A 20367-nucleotide genomic window follows, 5' to 3' on the forward strand; every position below is an offset into this window, starting at 1 on the left:
CTTTCGAAGCACTACGGTGGTTGACACAGGACTAAGACGTCGCCACATTTCCGCTTCTTTGCCGAAGGAGATAACATATTTACCAAACGCGTTCTGTAGAGCAGTTTGTCCGTTCAGGGCTACTGTAGAAACAACATGGCGAAAAACATGCAAGGGGGACCCCGCGATAGAAATAGCTCATTCTGAGGTATCAAAAACATAAGGCTTCATTATGTGAGGTCTTTATACACCTCTGAAGACATAGTTATGTGTATTAAATTGCATTTCTGTCAATACATCCTCCAAAAACAGTACACACTGGACCTTTAAGGGTAGCAGTAATGTAGTTGTGTTAATAATATGTTGTGATGCAGGTAACTTGGAGCAGGCCAACGAAGAGCTCCGGGCCGTTATTAAGAAGATCTGGAAGAGAACCAGCATGAAACTTCTGGATCAAGTGGTGCCCCCTGCTGGTGGTCAGTCATATCAGTCTCGGAAATTATCACTGATAAGACATGATCTGACATTCGGTTCCTGTTCAAACCTTACAGTCCACTTAGCATATGCACACACACATGTCATGAAAACAACACACACACACACCAGCTTTGTCCTGTTCGGCTCACTGCGATCTCAGTTATGTTACATGTGTGTCATGTATGCTCTCCTCTCCTGCCTGGTACAGCATTTACACTGGAACCTAAGTAGCGTGCGTGTGTGTGTGCGTGCGTGTATGTGTGTTAAGGCAGGTGAATGAAGACATGTTTGGTGTGTGTGCGTGTGTTGGGCTTCGGGCTTGCATGGCAACACTTGGCATGCTTTGTCCTTCTAAAAATATGTCTCTGTTTTTCTCTCTCTCTTCTGCTCTCTCTTCATCTGTCTCTCTCTCTCTTTATCTGCTTGAGCAGCTTCTGTTCCTCATTAACTCTTTTTCTGTCTGTGTACAAGTTTAAACCGTCCGAATATTCTGAAGCAATTCTGTTTTAGGGTGGTGGCATGGAACTAATGTTGCCTCTTCTTTCCTGGTGTGTCCCCAAACGTGCTTGTTCAAAAAGTGACACAGACCCCTGCTTCAGAATGTTTCTCTCTCGCACACGCAACCTTATAGATGTGCACATTTACGCATATACGACACCTGTCGCGGAACATACAGCATATTACACACACGCAACACTAATGTGTCAGCGCTGCTTGCTTGCATGTTCCTATTACATCATAGATGCATATTGGACCGGATTGTAGTGAAGTTAGATGGCTTAGCTTTTCTAAAATGAAACCCCATACCTTTTGGCTGATGCTTTGCTATTACTAACATAGCGTAGAGCATTTAAAATATGCTTATGTCTGTTTGACAGGTAGCAACCAAACAACATTCTGTGGGGTTGTAGATCACATGATAAATGAACAGAAATGATCTGTATTTCTGCGTGAAGAGCTCGTAGAATGTGACCTGGTATTTCATAAATAACAAAGACGGTCATATTGAACAAAAACACTACATTTCTGACGCAAGGACTTTTACTCTATAGTGTATGTGTGCTTTTTGTTAGATAAAACTGTTTCTCTTTATTATCAAGGCATGGGTCACATTTTAAGAGCCATTCATAAAAAAATAACGAGTTAAATCTAAGGTTTATTTACTACTGCTGTTATTCTTTATAAGAAATACTAAGGCAGTATTAGCATCAGACTCTGTCTGGACGTGCGACACCGCTGAGGTGTGTGCTCCCGCGTTGAAGCCGTGTGTGTGGTCTGTTCACGTAGATGATGAGGTAACCGTGGGGAAGTTCTATGCCACTTTCCTGATACAGGACTACTTTAGGAAATTCAAGAAACGCAAAGAAGAAGGTCTGGTGGGCATCCACCCAGCTCAGAACAACACGGCCGTTGCCCTGCAGGTGAGTTTTAGAGGGTTTTTTTCTTGAAGTTGTTTGTTCTTTTGATCTGTGCCATACGCTCTTTCTTAAAACGTTCATTCTCAACGTTTGTCTTATGTTTCTCGTGTATCTACTGGTTTTTCGCACTGGCAGTGTCCAACATTTTCACTCATTTCATTCACTTCTTCCCCATATAGTGGACTGTTTAGCATTCGTTATATAGGGAATAGTGAATGAGTGGACAACCCTCTTGAAAAACCAGCATATGCTGGGTTAGGTGTGTTTTGATGCTGGTTCGACCAGTTTAAACCAGCTAAGGACCAGCTTAAACCAGCATCAAAACATACCAAACCAGCATATGCTGGTTTTTTCAACAGGGAAGTGAGCGAATTCAGACGCAGCTTCAGTTTGCATATAGGGCTGTCACGGTATCCGGTTTTTCGTGTCCCGGTTATCGTAGTCGCGGTATTATCGTGATACCCGTCCAAATGTTGTTGTTTTTTATGAACAAATAAAGCTATCAGTCAAATTCATCTTAAATCCGTTTTCTCCTTGTTTGCCAACAAATCACACTTCACATTTGAGTGTAGGGATTAAAGAGAGAGTTTGTTATCATTGTAGTTCTTAAGGCGAAACGGGTGCTGAATTATTTACGATATTATCCTATGTGTCGAATGAACACGGTATCGATAATCGTGGTTTTTTATATCACGGTTACTGTGAATACCGATATATTGTGACACCCCATTTGCAGATATGCTCTGCTATCTCCCCTCCCATTGGTAAGCGTCAAAACACATCATTGCTCATTTGCATAAATCACTGTCAGTGTGAACGCCCCTTAAGACTGAACCGTACAGGTATTTTCTTTACATGATGTCTCCCGTACTGTACCCCAACTGTGTTTCTCGGTTTCTGGATGTTGAAATGGTGTTTTAGCTTGAACATGGATCCCTCAGTGTGATTATGGTGATCTGTATATGCATTCGTGTCTGTTGTATATGTAGTTTGAAGTGTTTGTATTGATTTAGCATCACTTCAGACTTCACGTGTCATTGTTTTAAAATGTTTTGCTCCATTTTCATAATTCAAACACCTCTGTGTGTTTGACTTCATGTTAGTCTTTGTTCAGAGGGTTTTATTGTGGTTAACTAGATTTAACTAGATACTAGATTTGATAAGATATCAAATATTATAGATAAATAAGGTAGTATTTAGTTTATTTATTAGATCAAATAGTATAGAATATGTGCACTTTTGTGTGTCTCACTCTTTGTCTAATGTGATTGTTTTCATCTTTCATGAAATTGTCCTGTCCGGTACTGTCTCGTGAAAGCCTGTTTGTGTCGATTTGTCCTGTGAACCGACCCCTTAGTGTGTTTGCGAGACTTGTCAGCGGGTCACCATTTTGGTGACCGTGCTGTTGAAGTGGCTCCATCTTTAGCTATCCTGTCGTCACGGTTACAGGCCGGCCTCCGTACGCTGCATGACATTGGGCCAGAAATTCGCCGCGCGATATCGTGTGACCTGCAGGATGACGAGCTAGTAGACTTTTTACCCGAGGAGGACGAAGAAATTTATAGGGTAAATTACTCCACTTTTATGACCTCCACCCTTTTCCCTTTTGTAAAATCGATCTGCACCTCATTTTCTCAATTTTACTGCCTGGTAAAAATGGAAGTTGTTTTTAAGAGCAAGGGTTTCTTGCAATGAGTTGTGCGCCATCCCTGGAGGTCGTACAAATTTATCAGTTGGATTAAGACAGTGTACTGAAGCTGGCGCTCTTAAAGTTTGACATCAGAGGTTGCACTCTAGTATTCTTGCTGACTTTATGAAGGTTTCATCATACAGCATCAGCATCATAGTTTGGTTAGTAATGCTAAAGTGTAACATACAGTGGTGTGAAAAAGTGTTGCCCCCTTCCTGATTTCCTATTTTTTGACATGTTTGTCACACTTTAATGTTTCAGATCATCAAACAAATTTCAATATTAGTCAAAGATACACAACATGCAGTTTTTAAATGAAGGTTTTTATTATTAAGGGACAACAAAATCCAAAACTACATGGACCTGTGTGAAAAAGTGTTTGCCCCCTGTTAAAACTGAGTTCAATTTCTCTAGCCACACCCAGGCCTGATTACTGCCACACTGTTCGCAATCAAGAAATCACTTAAATAGGACCTGCCTGACAAAGTGAAGTAGACCAAAAGATCCTCAAAAGCTAGACATCATGCCGAGATCCAAAGAAACTGAGAAACAAATGAGAAAGAAAGTAATTGAGATCTATCAGTCTGGAGAAGGTTATAAAGCCATTTCTAAGGCTTTGGGACTCCAGCGAACCACAGTGAGAGCCGTTATCCACAAATGGCGAAAACTAGTGGTGGCGAGATGAAGCCCCATGAAGCATTGAACCTCAGCCAAGTGGTTCACAAAAGGGTTCATTTCTGAAATTGAACTCAGGTGTGATAAACCACAGTTTTAACAGGGGGCAAACACTTTTTCAAACAGGTCCATGTAGTTTTGGATTTTGTTGTCCCTTAATAATAAATACCTTCATTTAAAAACTGCATGTTGTGTTTACTTGTGTTATCTTTGACTAATATATAAATTTAAATTGATGATCTGAAACATTAAAGTGTGACAAACATGCAAAAAAATAGGAAATCAGGAAGGGGGCAACACTTTTTTACACCACTGCATAAATTCAATGTAATTCAGCCGATCTCTTGATTTCAAATTCAGTTCATTTCACTCAAATACAAATTCAAATTTAGTTTGAATTTACTCGCATCATATGCCAGCGGTTCTCAACATGTGTTCCTTTATGACTGCAATACAAAATTCACACGTAAATATACTTAAAATCAAACAATGAATGTGTCATCCTTACCAAGAACTGTATAGGCCGAACAGAATACAAAACAATAGGCTAAAATAAGGAAAAGATTTATTTTAAATATTTATATATAATTTGAATTTCATTATTTGTTTTAATATTATTTGTTTATTTATTTATGTATTTAAATATTTATTTATATATTATTAATTTACTTTATTTGTGTATCGACATTTTTTTTTAGATAATATCATCATTATATTTTTTAAATCAGTGCAAACTTATTTGCGAGGTACAGTATATTTAAGGTTTCGTATTAGCACATGTTTTAAATATTTATAATAAATAACGATTATTTTATCGATTTTTTAAACTGTTTTGAACATCATCATAACAAACCTGCAACCCATTTTTGGGTCACGACCCACTAGTTGAGAACCACTGCTATATGCCATGTTACCTCCTTTTGAACCTATGTTTACCATGAGATCATATAAAAATGACAATAAAATACTTTCAAACGATCAGTCATTTCTTTGGCAGTGCAGGTTTTTCGACCGTATGATCACAAGTATTTGTTCGCAGCGAAACGGGGGACTGTTTGGCAACCACCTCAATCATATAAACGGAGACTCCAGGAGGAGCTCCGGCCATCAGACGAACGCCACACAGCGCCCCCTGCAGGTGCAGCCACCCCCGCATTACGCACACATGGAGCAACCCGTGGGGCGGCTGGGTCGCGCCAATGCCATGGCGCAGCAAAACCATCATCGCCATCACCACCATCATCACCATCATCACAATTCCTACAACAAGTCACCCAAGTCGACCAACATCAATCTCAACAACGCCAACATTTCCAGTTTGCCCAACGGAGGGCACAATCGGTTCTACGAGCATGTGCCCGCCAATGGCTACCCAGGATCGTATTATGGAGATTACGACAAGCCCAGAACTCCTAATGGGCAAAGGTGATTGGCTGGTTTTTATTTATCCATGTGGATTGGTGTTTTGACGTTATGTGTTGGACTTCTGGAAAAGAAGCAGTATGCTAGCAGAATAGGATTGATTCGATTTATATTATTATTCATTCGCAAACATTTAGACATTACATTTGACATTTCTGCACTATAGCCATCTTTAAGAAAAGACACGCTTGCTCTCGCACTCACCCGCGGGTCCATCAACAAACCCGTGGTCATACTGTATATCCAGTCTCATCTGCTATTCTGTTCCTGTCGTGTGTTTAAAGGCGATTTCACTCTTAGGTACTTGGTGTTCAGACCAAACCATTAAACCGAGCGAGAACATACTGTATACATATCTCATGTCTATACTGTGTCATATATGTTCCCTTTGCCCTGTGTTTTGTCACCTTTCTCTCTGTCTTTCTCCTTCCTAACCAAAATACTTTCTCTTAACCATCTCTCGGCTTTCTGGAGCAGAAGGCGCTACTTTGAGACCTATGTTAGGTATGTTTCAGCTGGTATTACACGTGCAGGTGTTATTGCTTGTAGAAAAAGAAACGGTGATGAGAAGCTGAATTGTAGTCGTTGGGTAGCGGTGTTGCTCAATGAGCAGGAACAGTTTTTAAACAGCTCGGCACCAAATTGCGCTCTTGATGTGCACTTGTGGCCATTGTTTGTCTGTCTGCGAGACTGTGTGTCATTTTAACATTTAAAGTCGTCCTCATGTGCCCTTTTGAGAAGCCCTCACTAGCGTGGACTTACCAGCAGTTCAGATCAAATAGAGGATCACAAGTGTTCAGGGTGCCATTTGGGACACGGCTGAATAAACACGCACATGTTTTGACTATGAAAGCGTAAAGTGTTGATTAAAATGACCGGTAAAGCCTGGCTGCAAACCAGGATGAATCTTTGATTGTCTTTGTGTTGTGATTGGGTATAAAGGGATAGAGGGCGGGGCTTGCTGCATGTGGCGCTATCCAACCGTGGTTGACTTAAAGGATGACTCATTAGTTCTGGTTGCTTTATATAGACAATCAATACTTAATACATTCCTAAGTAAAGCCGCTGTCAGACTTGACTTTGAGCATGCGAAGATCGTTCGGATGGTGTACGAAAATGGGCGGGCGCTATTCCTCCATTTTTTACATTTCTGTACTTCTATTGGTCTTCTATTCGTGATGCGAATACGCAGGTCAGAGTTCACCAAACTTAAAAAAAAAATTTACTACGCAGCGAAATAGCGTTGGGCGGGCTTGCGTTTCCGGTCTGTCGCATTCGCATGTGTATGAATGGAAGTCAATGGAGGGAAAAGTCAAGTGTGACCGCGGCTTAAAGTTTTTTTGTTTTATGAGAGTTGTCCTTTATGTTCACCACTGTAGGGATGTTAGTCTATAGACCTTTGGGTAAATGCTATATTTATTTGATGCAAATTTAAATAAGGCTCAGTGAAAGCAAGTCTGTTAAGTTTGTTCTGCATTTTAATTTACTAGCTCACTTCTCATTTTTGTAACAAATTTTTAGCAGTTTTTTATTTTATTTTCGATTCTCCAATTTGAATTTCGATGAACTTAAATGATTAAAAACAGGTACAAGTAGTGCGGGAGAATTTTTCAAGTAATTAAAAAAATACATTTAATTTACATAAATAAGCTACTTAAACCTACTAAAAAAGTTGTTATACAAAGTAGTTATTAAAGTGGGTTAATAAGTTATTAAAGTGGGATTTATTATGATACTGTATGAAGAGTTTGATTCCAAAATGAGATAACTGTTTATTTATTTATTATCAAATTATCATATTTTTTTATTGTGCATTCCAATGAATATCAATTTTGTTATGATTTAAGCCATAATAACTCAAAAATACAGCTAACTAACTCAATAAGACACAATAAAAACATGATAACAATAACAATAAAAAACATGATTTTTGAAATTATTATTATTATCTCAATTTGGAACCAAACTCTTCATATTTTCATAATGGAAAGAGTGGCTTGTTTTGCTAAATTGTTTTAAAAACAGCTAAGCTTCTGTCATGCTACTAAAATAAGACATTTGTAGCATCATTGCTTTTGACTATTAGCTACTCTTTAACACATGGTAGACAACAGCATGACATCCTTTTTTCACAGCCTTTGTTTTTGTTTGTTAAATTATATGTTGCATTTACTCTAAAGGCCTATGCTTCACAGTTATTTGAAGTCATCTAGACTCAACACCATGAAAACATCTTTAAGTTGAGACTAGATCTTAGACGACTGTCCGGCTGTAGCATTGCTGATTTATTAACATGCTCGTTCATTATCAAAGTTTAACTTCATTATTACCCTCCGGACACACACGTCTGCATGATCCTGCATGGTTCTCAGTGACACGTTAATTCCAATCTGACCGACCTCTGACCCCTCTGACCTTTACACAGGTCACACGGCAGCGACAGAAGACAGCCAACAATACGCCGTGAGGAAGAGTGCGATGAAGACCGCAACTCAGCGGAGTATTACAGCGGAGAGGAGTTTTATGAAGATGACAGCATGCTGTCTGGTGACAGGTAAAACCATCCCGATCATCAGATGCCTTTACTGTAGCCAAAACTTTCTCTATGATAGTTTATTGAAAACATCATAAATATTGAATATCTTGTTTAAAGAGATGAATTGATCTCAAAGCATGTTTAGTGTGAAATGTGCTATGAATCTGTCCTGATGTATGGCACAACTTTGCGCAGGTACCCTAACAGTGACCAGGAGTACGAGACACCGCGGGGTTACCACCATCCTGACGGTTACTATGACGATGATGAGCAGCCCCTTTATCATGAGTCACACAGGTCGCCAAAGAGAAGATTGCTTCCTCCTACACCACAAGGCGAGTCTGTCTAGAGTCGAATAAAGCAATGAGCCACATTTGCAAAAAAACTGAAAATATGCGTTTTGAAAAGGTTTTGAAGTCATAATTTAGAAAATATTCAGCAGAAACAAGATTTGTGTTTTTACCACATTTACACTTTCATGCATGAATATATCCACAGGTCATCGGAGGTCGTCCTTTAATTTTGAGTGTCTGCGAAGGCAGAATAGTCAAGATGACCTTCTTAACCAGCGTACCGCTCTACCCTTACATCTCATGCAACACCAGGTAAACTCTTTTTCCAATTCCTTTTTCCGAAAGCAACTCCAGAGTAAGTAATAGAATAGAATAAAACTATAAATACTAATAAATTATTGATGCAAACTCTATTTTATATTTTTGATTTCTGTTTTTCAGTTTTGCATTGTTGCAAAGAAAAACTGAAAAACGTTTTAGAGACTTAATACACTTCTAAGCACAAAACAGTTGAGACATACAGTAGGAAAAAGGAAAAAACATAGGAAAATACGCCACGATATTAAGCAAATTGTTATGTACGTTTGTCGAATGTTTCTTCGTAAATGTTTCTTTTTGATCCACTGTAATAACACCGTTACATTAAAGCTGCCGTACGTCCACTGTACCAGGTGATGGCAGTAGCAGGTCTAGACTCCAACAGGGCTCACAGGCTTTCACCAACACGATCTACCAGATCATGGGCGTCACCTCCACCCACTCCTGCGAGTAAAGACCGGACGCCGTACTCCACGCCCCTGATCCGCGTGGACCGCCCTCTGAGGGACAGCGTGAGCAGCAGTCGATCATCCGTCAGAAAGAGCTCGTGGTACACAGATGACCCCGAGTACCAGCAGAGGAATTACTCACCCATTCACCTGCAGGTCCCGCCTGAGTACAGAAACCAGTACCATCAGAAGAGAGGCAGTGCCACCAGTTTGGTGGAGGCGGTGAGTCCAAAATCTTAAAATGCTGTCTTTTGTGTGTTAAACAGTCTTTGATGGAATACTGGGTGATAAAGTCATTTTATTTTTAATTATTATTTTACAATTTTTTTAATAACTTGATATATACAGTATCTCAGATGCTTATGTATTAGTTCCTCTGACACTTAACAAAGCAGATTACATGCAGATTAAAACTTTAAGCAAGAAGTAAAATACTTCTTGAGAAAATACTTCAAATATCTACAGGATTTTTTTACAGATTTTATTATCATCAAATTATACAGAATTCTGTCTATTTAATAAATATATTTAATTTTATATTTTTTTATATTAATTATATACTATTTTAAAGTCCCCGTGAACCGGAAGTTGCGACTGTTTTTACTTCCGTATTTTGACGCATTTCCAAGTGAAATGGAATTTGTAATGAGAAAAAAAGTTGGCGTGGCTTTCGTCTTAAGGCCAGGGCATGTGTCTCGCGCACAAACGCGTCCGCACAGCTTCCTGCGCATACTCATCACGTATTAAGTTCACGTCCGAGTTTAACGCATGCGCACAGTGGCGGTCCTTCCTACAGGCGACATAGGCGCTTGCCTAGGGCGCCATCTAGTGAGGGGCGCCAAATATGCGGTGAGAAAAAAAAATTATAATTGAAATTATAATGTCTATTTATTTTTTTCAACAGTTTTTGCCATCCCTTTATCTACAACAATACTTTAACATAAAAAATAAATTAAACTAAATTTTATTGTTAGTTTAATTTTTTGTTTTGATTCTTTAGTGTGCACTTTTTGTTCTCAGATGTTGCACTACTGTTAAAGTTAAAAGTTAAGTTTATTTTTTGTATATTTATTATTGAACAGGTTTATTCTTTTGCACATATTGTTATATTGTTTGTATTATCATTGTTTAAATAAATGTGCAATTCTTTGGACATGAGTTCTTTTCTCGCGGGGAAGGGGCGCCATCAGTCAAGCTCGCCTAGGGCACGAAATGGTCTAGGACCGCCCCTGCATGCGCAATACAAATGAGTATGTGTGCTCTTCGGCCTTTACTCGATTTGATTGGATGTATAAAACAGCCGTTGCATTTTGAAATGGAACTGGCAGCAGACTGACAAAGTTGAAGGGGAGGAGTTAACGGATGCTCCGCCCAAGCCGTCTTACATATGTCATTTAAGATGGATAGTCATTACAGGAAGGAAGTGCATTTTCAGATTTTAACTGAAGTTTATGAGGGCACACACATTTTAAAAAGAGAAGGACTCACATTGATAAACTATTTACAATTAACGCTGCAATATTTCATGAAAAAATAGGCATTGTCATTTTTAATTTCACGGGGACTTTAACAACCTACATAAAACCCCATTGCAAGTTAATGCTGACCAGGTCAGATAGGACACTGTCCGCTTTCAAAAACTTTTCAGTTTCAGGGCAAAACGTTTTCGACCGTCACTGATAATATGAACTTTTCTGTTAACTTTTTCATTTAAGGTTTATCAATAATGCTTCTCCTCTTTTCATCCATTAACAGGTCTTGATATCAGAAGGATTGGGTCGCTACGCCAAAGATCCAAAGTTCGTGTCGGCCACGAAGCACGAGATCGCAGACGCGTGCGAGATGACCATTGACGAAATGGAAAGCGCCGCCAGCCATCTCCTGAACGGCACCATCACGCCAGCCGTCAACGGCATCAACGTGTTTCCCATACTGGACCAGAAAGACTATGAGCTACAGGACGTGTCGGCTAGTTACAGCGACGAGGAACCGGAGCCTGAACCTCGGCCGCGGTACGAGGAGGACCTGGCGGATGAAATGATATGCATTACCACTTTATAGCATTTGCTAACAGACGAGCGCGTTCTTTGAAAACTGATCAAACGAAAATAAAGTATATTCATTGGCTTACTACCTAAAGAAGTGCCTTCACAGCGGAACGGAAAGGCACCGAAAGCACGGACGAGTCGGTCTTGCCCCACAAGGAGTCACGTGAACTGGTGAATCGGACGCAATCGTGGGGACCGCTTGACGACGTTAAGCTCTGAAAGCGAATTTTAATTGGCTGCTTGTACTGTCACTGCAGGAAATGGACCAATGAGCAGCGAGGCGAGGGACCCGGGGGCGGGCTGTTTCCAAGGTGATGACAATCAGAGCGAATATACAGTATGTCATTACCTCAGTCACTTTAAGGGTTTTGCATATCAAGCACGTTGCAAGCTCAATGCAAGCTAAGTATGGCACATCCCTCCTCAAAGGCTTTAGTTTGAACGTACGACCCATACTTTATTTTACTAACGATAAGGCAAACTGCATATTTTAGAGAACAAACGCTTACTACACAACACTGGTTTACAATAAGGATATCATGCTGGTATGTGGTAAACTGGACAAACTTTACAAGACAATTTCAGCATTTGTGTTGAATGCACTAGCAGGCAGGTTATTTTTTAAATTTAGGATAGCCTGTTTGATATTTCATAATATGCTGTAAATGACTTGTGATATAAGGCAAAAGAAGAACTTTGTAAAGAGACGTTATATATTTTGTAATTATGTACTGTACTGTACTGTACAAAAAAAAGAGATCAGCAATATTAATCCTTATTGATGTTATCGCATTACAAAAAGACGACGTTCTGTGTTATTTTGATAGGTACTGTACCTGATTAAATCCTGGGCCTTTATTCTTTGCTCATATGCATACTCGTAATTTAGAACAAAAAAGCCAATTTTTTATGAGATTACGTCTGTGACACCCGCACAAAATATGCAAGTCGTTTCTTTCGTTTTCCGTTTCATAAGTAGTGTTCCTTTAAAATCTACAGCATGCAGTATGGGTCACAAAAGTCAACCTCCTTTACGGGGCTTTTCGTAGGGCTTAACAGAATAGTGTCTTAATCGTGTCCGTGGGTTTATTAAAGGAGTCTGTCGATGTTTGGTTGCATATTTTGTGCAGGGGAGGCGCGCAGGAAGGTGCGACGGTAAATGCGCATTAACAATGCTGCTTAATTAGTCTGCAATTAAACTGTACGACCCTCGCCAGGAAAATTCTGCCACACGGAGAAGCCTGCTGCCGCTAGCTGATCTATGAATAGCAAACTTATTCCCAGAGTACTGCGGAGGGAAACCCAAAGCTAATTTCAGGTCGGCAATTAAATTCCACCGACATCACAGGGTGTTTCGCGCCTTGATGGGGACGTATTAAAATTAAGGTTTTTTAAAAATGGTTATGAAGATCATGATAATAAGAAGGATTATGAAAGAAACCATGAGGTGATGGGAACGTTTCAGGTTGTTTAAAGTGTATGTTCACATCGTGCATCCTTAAAGGGACAGTTCACCCAAAAAACAAAAATTCTGCCATTATTTAATTGTTCCAAAATACTTCGCATATGGCTCATACAGTATATTACACGTATATTCCTAGTCTTCTTAAGTCATACGTGGTAGCTTTGCATAGGCAGTTACGTATTTGAAGTTAACGTGAAGCTTTGGAAGACTCAGGATGTAATGCACACGGCATATTGACTTAGGCCGTGTTCAGACTTGACTTCTTTTTCGAAGCTGCTAGCGTCTGTTTTACATTATAATCCTATGGAGTAAACCGTGTTTTCAAAAAACGTCCTGAGCGCTTTTTTAAACGCCAGTGCCAGCGTCTTTTTCTGCAGCTCAGAGCGTCTTTTGAGGTTGAAAAAAGTTTAACTTTTCTGGAAAAAAATGCCCTACGTCAAGCTCCTTTTTCACAGCTAACCAATGACAGAGACCTGTCGTTTCCATAACAACATGCGAGGGACATGATTGGTCGAGAAGGCTCAAACTCTGAAAAATAAAATGGCGGCTGAAGCGCCCGTTGGAGCATAGTTATGAATGTAAGTTTAATTTTCACTTTCAACAACTTCTGAATGCATTTCTAGCGAGAAATTAGTATTGTAGTTTTTAAATATGTGATTAGTTATTGTAAAGACGCTCTCTGTTTATAATTCAAATAGACTTCCGTTACGCTGCCTATGTTTCTCTGGGCTGCCTTCGTGCACAGACGCTTCCTCCGAAGTCATGGCGTTCGGCTGCTATTTGTAACCAAACGCAGCCAGCTTTTTTTTTTCTAAAAAAGCACGTTTGTCAACTTTTTCTTGTCAAAAAATAAGTCAAGTGTGAACATGGCCTTAAGGTGTTTTTTGCCACATTAACTATAAGCTATACAGAATTCTGTTTTTGGCACATTTTGTAACTATAAGCTATACAGAATTCTGTTTTGTAGGAAAAAAACATAGTATGCAGGTTTGGAATGGACATTTTAGGGTGAACTGTTCCTTTAAGCAGAGCAAGAAACTGGTTAAGCAATACCGATCCGAATTTCCCATGCATTGTTTCTAGTGTTATTTACTTATTTTGTTTTATTTCACTGCTTCATTGCAGCTCCGGCTTCTGCAGTTACCTCTTTTAGTGCAGGGGAAACATATCAGCATTTGAAGCGTCCTTTTTGTGAGCATTTTGCCTTTAAGGTGTTATAAAATTGAGGATTTTCCAGAGACCTCGGTACGGGAATACGCGATTCAATTGCCCTTTCTGTCACTTCCAACAGACAAATTAATGCCGAGCATTATGGGTAAAAAATGTTTGACTGCAAAGGCCACTGCCCTGGAGCGCGGAGCTTCGGTACCGTGAAAATAAAGGGAAGAAATGGTTTTTGTGAGAACTGATGTTTATGAGTTTGATCTCTTGTGTTTTGGAAGAGTACTGTGCTTTTCAGTCCAACCGAATACTGTCGTGAAACTTGTGGGTTCAACCACTGCGTGTGCACATCCGAAAGGGCTTCTGAAATGATCCTAGCGAAAAAAAACTACATTGTGTTCTGGTCTTCATGTCAGTTATACTGCATCTTGTTAATGGACCAATGCACATTCTTGGCACATTGTACTATTCGTAGCAATTACTGGTAAGGACAATAAAATATGCATTATTTTTAATAAAGGAAAAACTTTAAAAAAAAACCTTGTTAAACGAAAGATTTAACTTTTACCTCGTGTCAGGGACTCCTGAAAAGAAGAAATTTGGTTCTTGATTTACCAATGGAATTTTACTCTTAGCACATGTTCGTCTTTGCACAAATTACTGTAACGTGCAATTTGTTTTCCTTGTTTTCTATTCATATTTTGTGTATTAAGGTGGGCAATTTTTGTAATTTTTCTGTGACTGTGCGTACGGTTTAGTGAATATATATTTGTCATTCGCATTTCACCTTTCAGTGCTGGAACAGATGAGGAGAACGGAGAAATAAAGGTGCACACCTTTGTATTGTTAACGTCAGCGTTAGCAAAAAATGAAAAAAAGTATTATGCGCATTTAGAGCCACATATGTTGATTATCACATTTTCATCTAGAGTTGTTGCTACTACTATTATATAATTTTTATGAATAATGCTGTAAGATTATAGTGTAACATTTGTACAAAAGTAATGGAAAGATGTGTGGTGGTGGTGGTGGTGATGTTCTTCTTTTGAAGGTCCTTCTCTTTGCTCTGTTATGGTTTTTATTCCATGAGGAAAAAAGAAAAACGATTTTCTCTTCGTAGCAGATGACTTCTAATATCCCTCTAGGTTTTGTATGGATACATTTTTCTTTTTTTGTAATTTTCCTATTTATTTTGGCCTGGACTTGATTTGAATCCATATTGAAATTTTATTTTCTAATGATTAATACTGAATAAACTTAATGAATAAACAAGAAATAAACGGTGTCTATTTCTATTCATATACAAATGGCCATGCTGGTACACAGATGCTTGACCAACGTCTGTACACGTACGTCAGTACTGTCATTTAATCTCATACGTGTTGGTCAAGAAAGATGTCTTAAATAAAAAAAAGTGTGATACGTATAGTATGAATAGTTTAATGGGTTTTCACAGTGCACTTTAAAGTGTCAAAAAGCGCATTATAGTTTTTGGCTCAGTACAGAGTCATTCTGGGCTGATTTTGTTGACTGGTGATACGACAGTTTGAAGCTCTGATGCATCGTCTTCTGAAGGCCAGGGATCTTTACCACACGTGAGCAATGGTACTGCATACCTCTGAAACTGTAAAAGAAGATTACAATTTTCATTAAAGATATATAATGTACCACTGTGAAATACATGCATTTAAATGCTGATCTTGAGTATTGATATCATGTGATTTAGTGAAATGACCTAGCCTGCGATAATAAAATGTATTTATACCACCCCTTTCATTTTTGTTCGAGCATTCACCCAAATATCTCTAGTATATGTAGCCACATTAAATTCAATGTTGCGGTGTCAATCTCAATCACCTGTTTGTTCATGAATATGTAGATCATGGGGTTGTAGACAGTGCTGCTTTTGGCCATGTATATGGGGACAACCTTCACCAGAGCGCTCATCTGGACCTCGGGGTTGAAGACGACGGTTAAAGCCAGAGCAGCACAGGGCAGCCAGCTCACCAGAAAGGCCAACACCATCATCACAACCATCCATGCGACCTTTGACTCCGCCCTCGCAGCTGCCCCTCTGCCCACTTTAGCCACCTGTCAGAGATCAAATGCTCATTCAGGAGGTCAATGAACGTTCTTAAACTTATAAACTAACCAGTTCTAGTTCTAGATACATACCAAAAATGTTCCTAACTATCTGTAAACTTTTTGGTTAAAAAGATAAGTGAAGTAACCTGCAAAAGATATGGACTACAGGTTTGATATTAGAATTGTGAGACTGGTACCAAAAAAATCTGGATTTTCTTAGTTTGTTAAAACATTTGACATCCACGGCAAACATTTATTTAATTACAGAATGCAAGAGATCTTTTCAACATGATAAACTCTGCTTCTTTAAGGTGTTTTTATTTACGTTTTTAATTATGCACCTGATCCTGTTCATTGTTTTGTTGTGGCCATGCTGTTTATACAAAACAATAGCGTAATTCATGTATAAAAAAAAACATTACTCAAAGAGTGTAGTATGTCGCTGCTATTTACCGCCCCTTTTGTCACAACCCCGCCCACTCACAGACGTGCAAACGAAGAGTCGCTTTTGAGGACAGTTACAGTAATAGTGGCGTGTCAAGAAAACAAACAAACCATACAGTAAGTTCAGTTTTACACACCTCTTGTTAAAATACTGTGATGTTTATTGTTAAAGTCCCAGTGAAATTAAAAATGACAATTCTTATTTTTCTTCATGAAACATTGCAGCGTTTATAGTAAATAGCGTATCAATGTGGGTCATTTTCTTTTTAAAACTCATGTACCCTCATAATCTTCAGTTAAAATCTGAAAATGCACTTCTGCCCTGAAATGACTATCCATCTCAAATGACGTAAACTAGACGGCTTGGGCGGAGCATTCGTTAACTCCTCCCCTTCAACCGTCAGTCAGCTGCCAGTTTCATTTCAAAATGCAACGGCTGTTTTTACACATCCAATCAATTCGCATGGAAAAACGCAAGCCACTCCCACTAATTTTCTCCATTTCCTCAGAAATGTGTCAGAATACGGAAGTAAACACGATCGCAACTTCCGGTTCATGGGGACTTTAAATAACGGGTCGAATCTGTGCACACGCCGAATGATTGACAGGTTAAACGCTCTTTTGACTAGCATGATTTTTCTTTGTAGTTTACAAGCTAACATAACAGACAGAAGTGATGTAATGACACCTCCCTGATAGCGCACATACATCTGGTTTACGTCTATTTGACGTCTGCATTTACATCTGCAAGACATCTACAATAAATACAGTTTGCTCATCTGCAATACGTCTCAGAGATGTCTGCTGTCAGACGTCATATAGACATCTAGAAGATGTCTGTAAGATGTTTATGATTTAGAATGGATGTAAAGCTGCTCTTTCTAAGATGTTTAGCAGATGTTTTTATGCAGCAGATCTCCAGATCTTTAGCAGACATATTACAGACGTTCAGACGTCTCCGAGACGTATTGCAGATGAGCAAACTATGTATTGCAGATGTCTTGCAGATGTAAATGCAGACATCAAATAGACGTAAACCAGATGGATTGTGCTATCTGGGCTGTTTCAGTGATATTTAACTTTCAGGTTAAACGAAAGATTCCTTTGCCATCTCAAGTTTGCAGCAGTATTGTGCACACAGAGTTTGGTTGTTTACAAAATGTCAAGATATTGACAGCAAAGTTTTCCAAACATAAAGCATTACCTTTACGAAAATTAAATAAATATATATAAAGCCATTGGTAATTTAAAGGGGACGCATAGGCAACAGTGGTTTACTAACAACTGCAAGACCGTAATATTACAAAAATCTGCGTATGTGGCAATAGGCGGCTCTCCATTGTTTGGCACCATCATGTTGACACTGGGACAATATTTAAATCAACCAATCAGATTTCAGAAATAAGTTTACAGTTAATTTTAAGTTTAATCTTCTAACCAGGATTAGGTGATTCTAGACCATTGTTTTTCACGTATCATTTCCCTCTGATTTTAGGGGTAAGTTATGGTCAGGGTTGGGGTTTGGTGTGGGTTTAGGTTTTATTTATAAAAATGTTGTCCTTAGGTAAACAAAATATGTTGCCCTGAGGACATCAACACTTGGCAAATCGAGTGGCAATAGACACAGTATGGTAATATATACTGTAATCCAACCACACTAGATAGGGCTAGGTTGTATAAGATATTACTCCTAGAATTAAGTCTATATCTGTGTGATATGTGACAGCAAATACAATAAACTCTACAATCTAAAAAATAATATTGTCAAAATAAACATTCAAATTCGATGTAAGTAAATGACAGGACAATGTCTTACTTGTCTTAGTGTGTAAAGCAGCCATGAGTATGAGATCACAATGAGGGCAAATGGCACAGCAAAACAAAGCGAGAAGTAGCAGATGATGTAAGACACGTTTTTCAGGTCTCGACCCTGCCAGTCAGGTCCGCAAGAAGTTCCCACCCCCTCCAGCTGGTAACTGCCCCAGCCGAGGAGAGGAGGAGTATTCCAGATCAGAGACCACAGCCAGCATAATTCCAACCCTCCTGCGGCGTGCCGGCTCTGGAACGTGATGGTACCCAGAGGCTTGCATACAACAAACAACCTTTCCGCAGCGATCAGGGCCACTGTGCACAGTGCTGTTATACCTGCACAGATACGACAGAGAACACATTACACAAGAGTTTGCTGGTCACTCAAGTCACGATAGTGATAGTCGTGGTTGCCTGAGGCGGCATCTGCTAGAATGATGCTCTTCAGGTATTTATAGCGTTTTCCAGTGGGACTAATAAAGTGAAATAGATTATTAAAATCGAGTAACGCCATATTGTGTGTTCTGGAAGCCCAGCGAGATACTCCCAGTGGAGATGATGACATAATACCTTCTAAAATTATTCTGTTGTGTTGGAATGAACCCAACACATGCTCGCCAAATAAAGCAACGCAGAACCCCTCCAACACACAGCCGACCCGTCCCATGATGTAGTAACCCACGGCATTGGTCACCACGGATCGCAGACCGCCCGTTAAACGTGGTACCAAGGTCGGCCACGGCGAGATTGACCAAGGCGAAATTCAGCGGCTGCCGCAGCTGTTTGTGCCGGAGGGTCACAGCGATAACCGTTGCGTTCAGAACGACAGATGTGACAGAGGCCAGCACCATGAGGACAGATAGCGTGATGAATCCTGCCCGTGGCAGGGGCGTCTTTGCACCGAGGCCGTAGACGGAAGATCCATTCGAGACTTCTGGAAAAGAGGCCATCCTTCCAAATCTTCAACAAAGATTGTGTCCCTTTCTAGCTGTAGTTTATGTGTCTTGCTAGTGCACCCTCGCATTGTGCAAGTGCGTCTGCTGTCTGTGGTCGACAGACTCCAAAAAAGGTTCTTATTCAGATTAGGTGCTGTAAAACGAAAAGTCCTGCAGATCAGGATTTGAGACACAACACGTCTCGCTAGACATCATCTCAGATCTAAGTAACTTAGCTTGGGCTTTCAACATTTGAACGATCTTCTTTTTAGGGAAATTGATCAAATATCTTTTTCTCTGTACAGTACGTACACATTTTCTTATTCATCATTCACCGTTGAGCAGAAAACCCCTGAGTAGTGTTTTTTCAATAACCGAGCGTTTGTTAGTGTTAGTAATGTGGAATCTGTCTTGTATCTGTAGGGATCAACTGTGAAGTGTTACAATTGTTTCATTTCTGGAAACATTTGTCATTTATAAATGAAACGATGTTGTCATTGACTCACTTTCTTTCTGTAGAACAATGCAAGAGGGGATTACATTTGGAAGAATGTTGACACGGGTGCTGTCGGTCACAAACTTCTTTTGTGTTTCACAAAAGAAAAGTAATTTGGGTTTTAAACAACATGAGGGTGAGTCAACACAATAGTTTCGTCTTTTTTCAGATGAACCTTTTTAAAGTCATTTTGGGCATCACATCTACTTTCTGTCAGTAGATGACATTTGAGTGTTTTTCTTTACTGGCCTCAATGCTCGACCAAAGTCTTTTGTTGCTTCCATGTGTATATCTTAATATAAACGGCCATGATAAATCATTTAAAAAAATATCATAAATATGGATCTTTAACAAACTTGAATTCCGTTTTTAGGTAATTGAAGAGGTTGTTTTCTGTTGGTTTCCAGTGTTCACTCTCTAATGGAGGAACCGTGTTAAAAAACTATGGAAAATATACTGGTCATTTTCTTCCATGACATTCTCCAGTAATTTAATTCCGTTGACCCTAAAACGTAGCGCAGTGTGGTGCAAAAAATTAAAGGTACAGGTGAAAATCTGTAAAATAATTCATATTAATACACTACATTGTGCCCTATTTTTACATATTTTACTCTTCATGAAAAATGTGCATCTGTGTATATAGACGTTTCAGCGGCAACAATAAACC

General features: G+C 39.3%; 2 protein-coding genes across 11 annotated transcripts in view; one reads left to right on the top strand and one right to left on the bottom strand.

Moving 5' to 3' along the window:
- Positions 1-15213, top strand: part of cacna1da (calcium channel, voltage-dependent, L type, alpha 1D subunit, a) — a 72350-nt gene extending 57137 nt beyond the window's left edge. For 9 of the 10 annotated variants that reach the window (XM_057362829.1, XM_057362830.1, XM_057362831.1 and 6 more), the window contains 10 exons: positions 354-455; positions 1744-1877; positions 3324-3440; positions 5279-5664; positions 6139-6165; positions 8087-8215; positions 8393-8532; positions 8696-8802; positions 9162-9479; positions 11013-11318. In XM_057362829.1, the coding sequence (XP_057218812.1) occupies positions 354-455; positions 1744-1877; positions 3324-3440; positions 5279-5664; positions 6139-6165; positions 8087-8215; positions 8393-8532; positions 8696-8802; positions 9162-9479; positions 11013-11318 (1766 nt within the window). Of the gene's footprint in view, positions 1-353; positions 456-1743; positions 1878-3323; positions 3441-5278; positions 5665-6138; positions 6166-8086; positions 8216-8392; positions 8533-8695; positions 8803-9161; positions 9480-11012 lie in introns of all 10 variants that reach the window. The other variant, XM_057362838.1, reaches the window with a different exon arrangement.
- A 225-nt stretch (positions 15214-15438) lies between these two features.
- On the bottom strand, positions 15439-19219 carry parapinopsinb (parapinopsin b). Its single transcript, XM_057362839.1, is given in 5 exon segments — positions 15439-15555; positions 15789-16022; positions 18277-18605; positions 18888-18987; positions 18989-19219. Coding segments are annotated over 5 exon segments (1011 nt in total).
- Positions 19220-20367: the final 1148 nt, after the last annotated feature.

The sequence above is a fragment of the Triplophysa rosa genome, linkage group LG20 (assembly GCF_024868665.1).
Source record: "Triplophysa rosa linkage group LG20, Trosa_1v2, whole genome shotgun sequence".
Lineage (NCBI taxonomy): Eukaryota > Metazoa > Chordata > Actinopteri > Cypriniformes > Nemacheilidae > Triplophysa > Triplophysa rosa.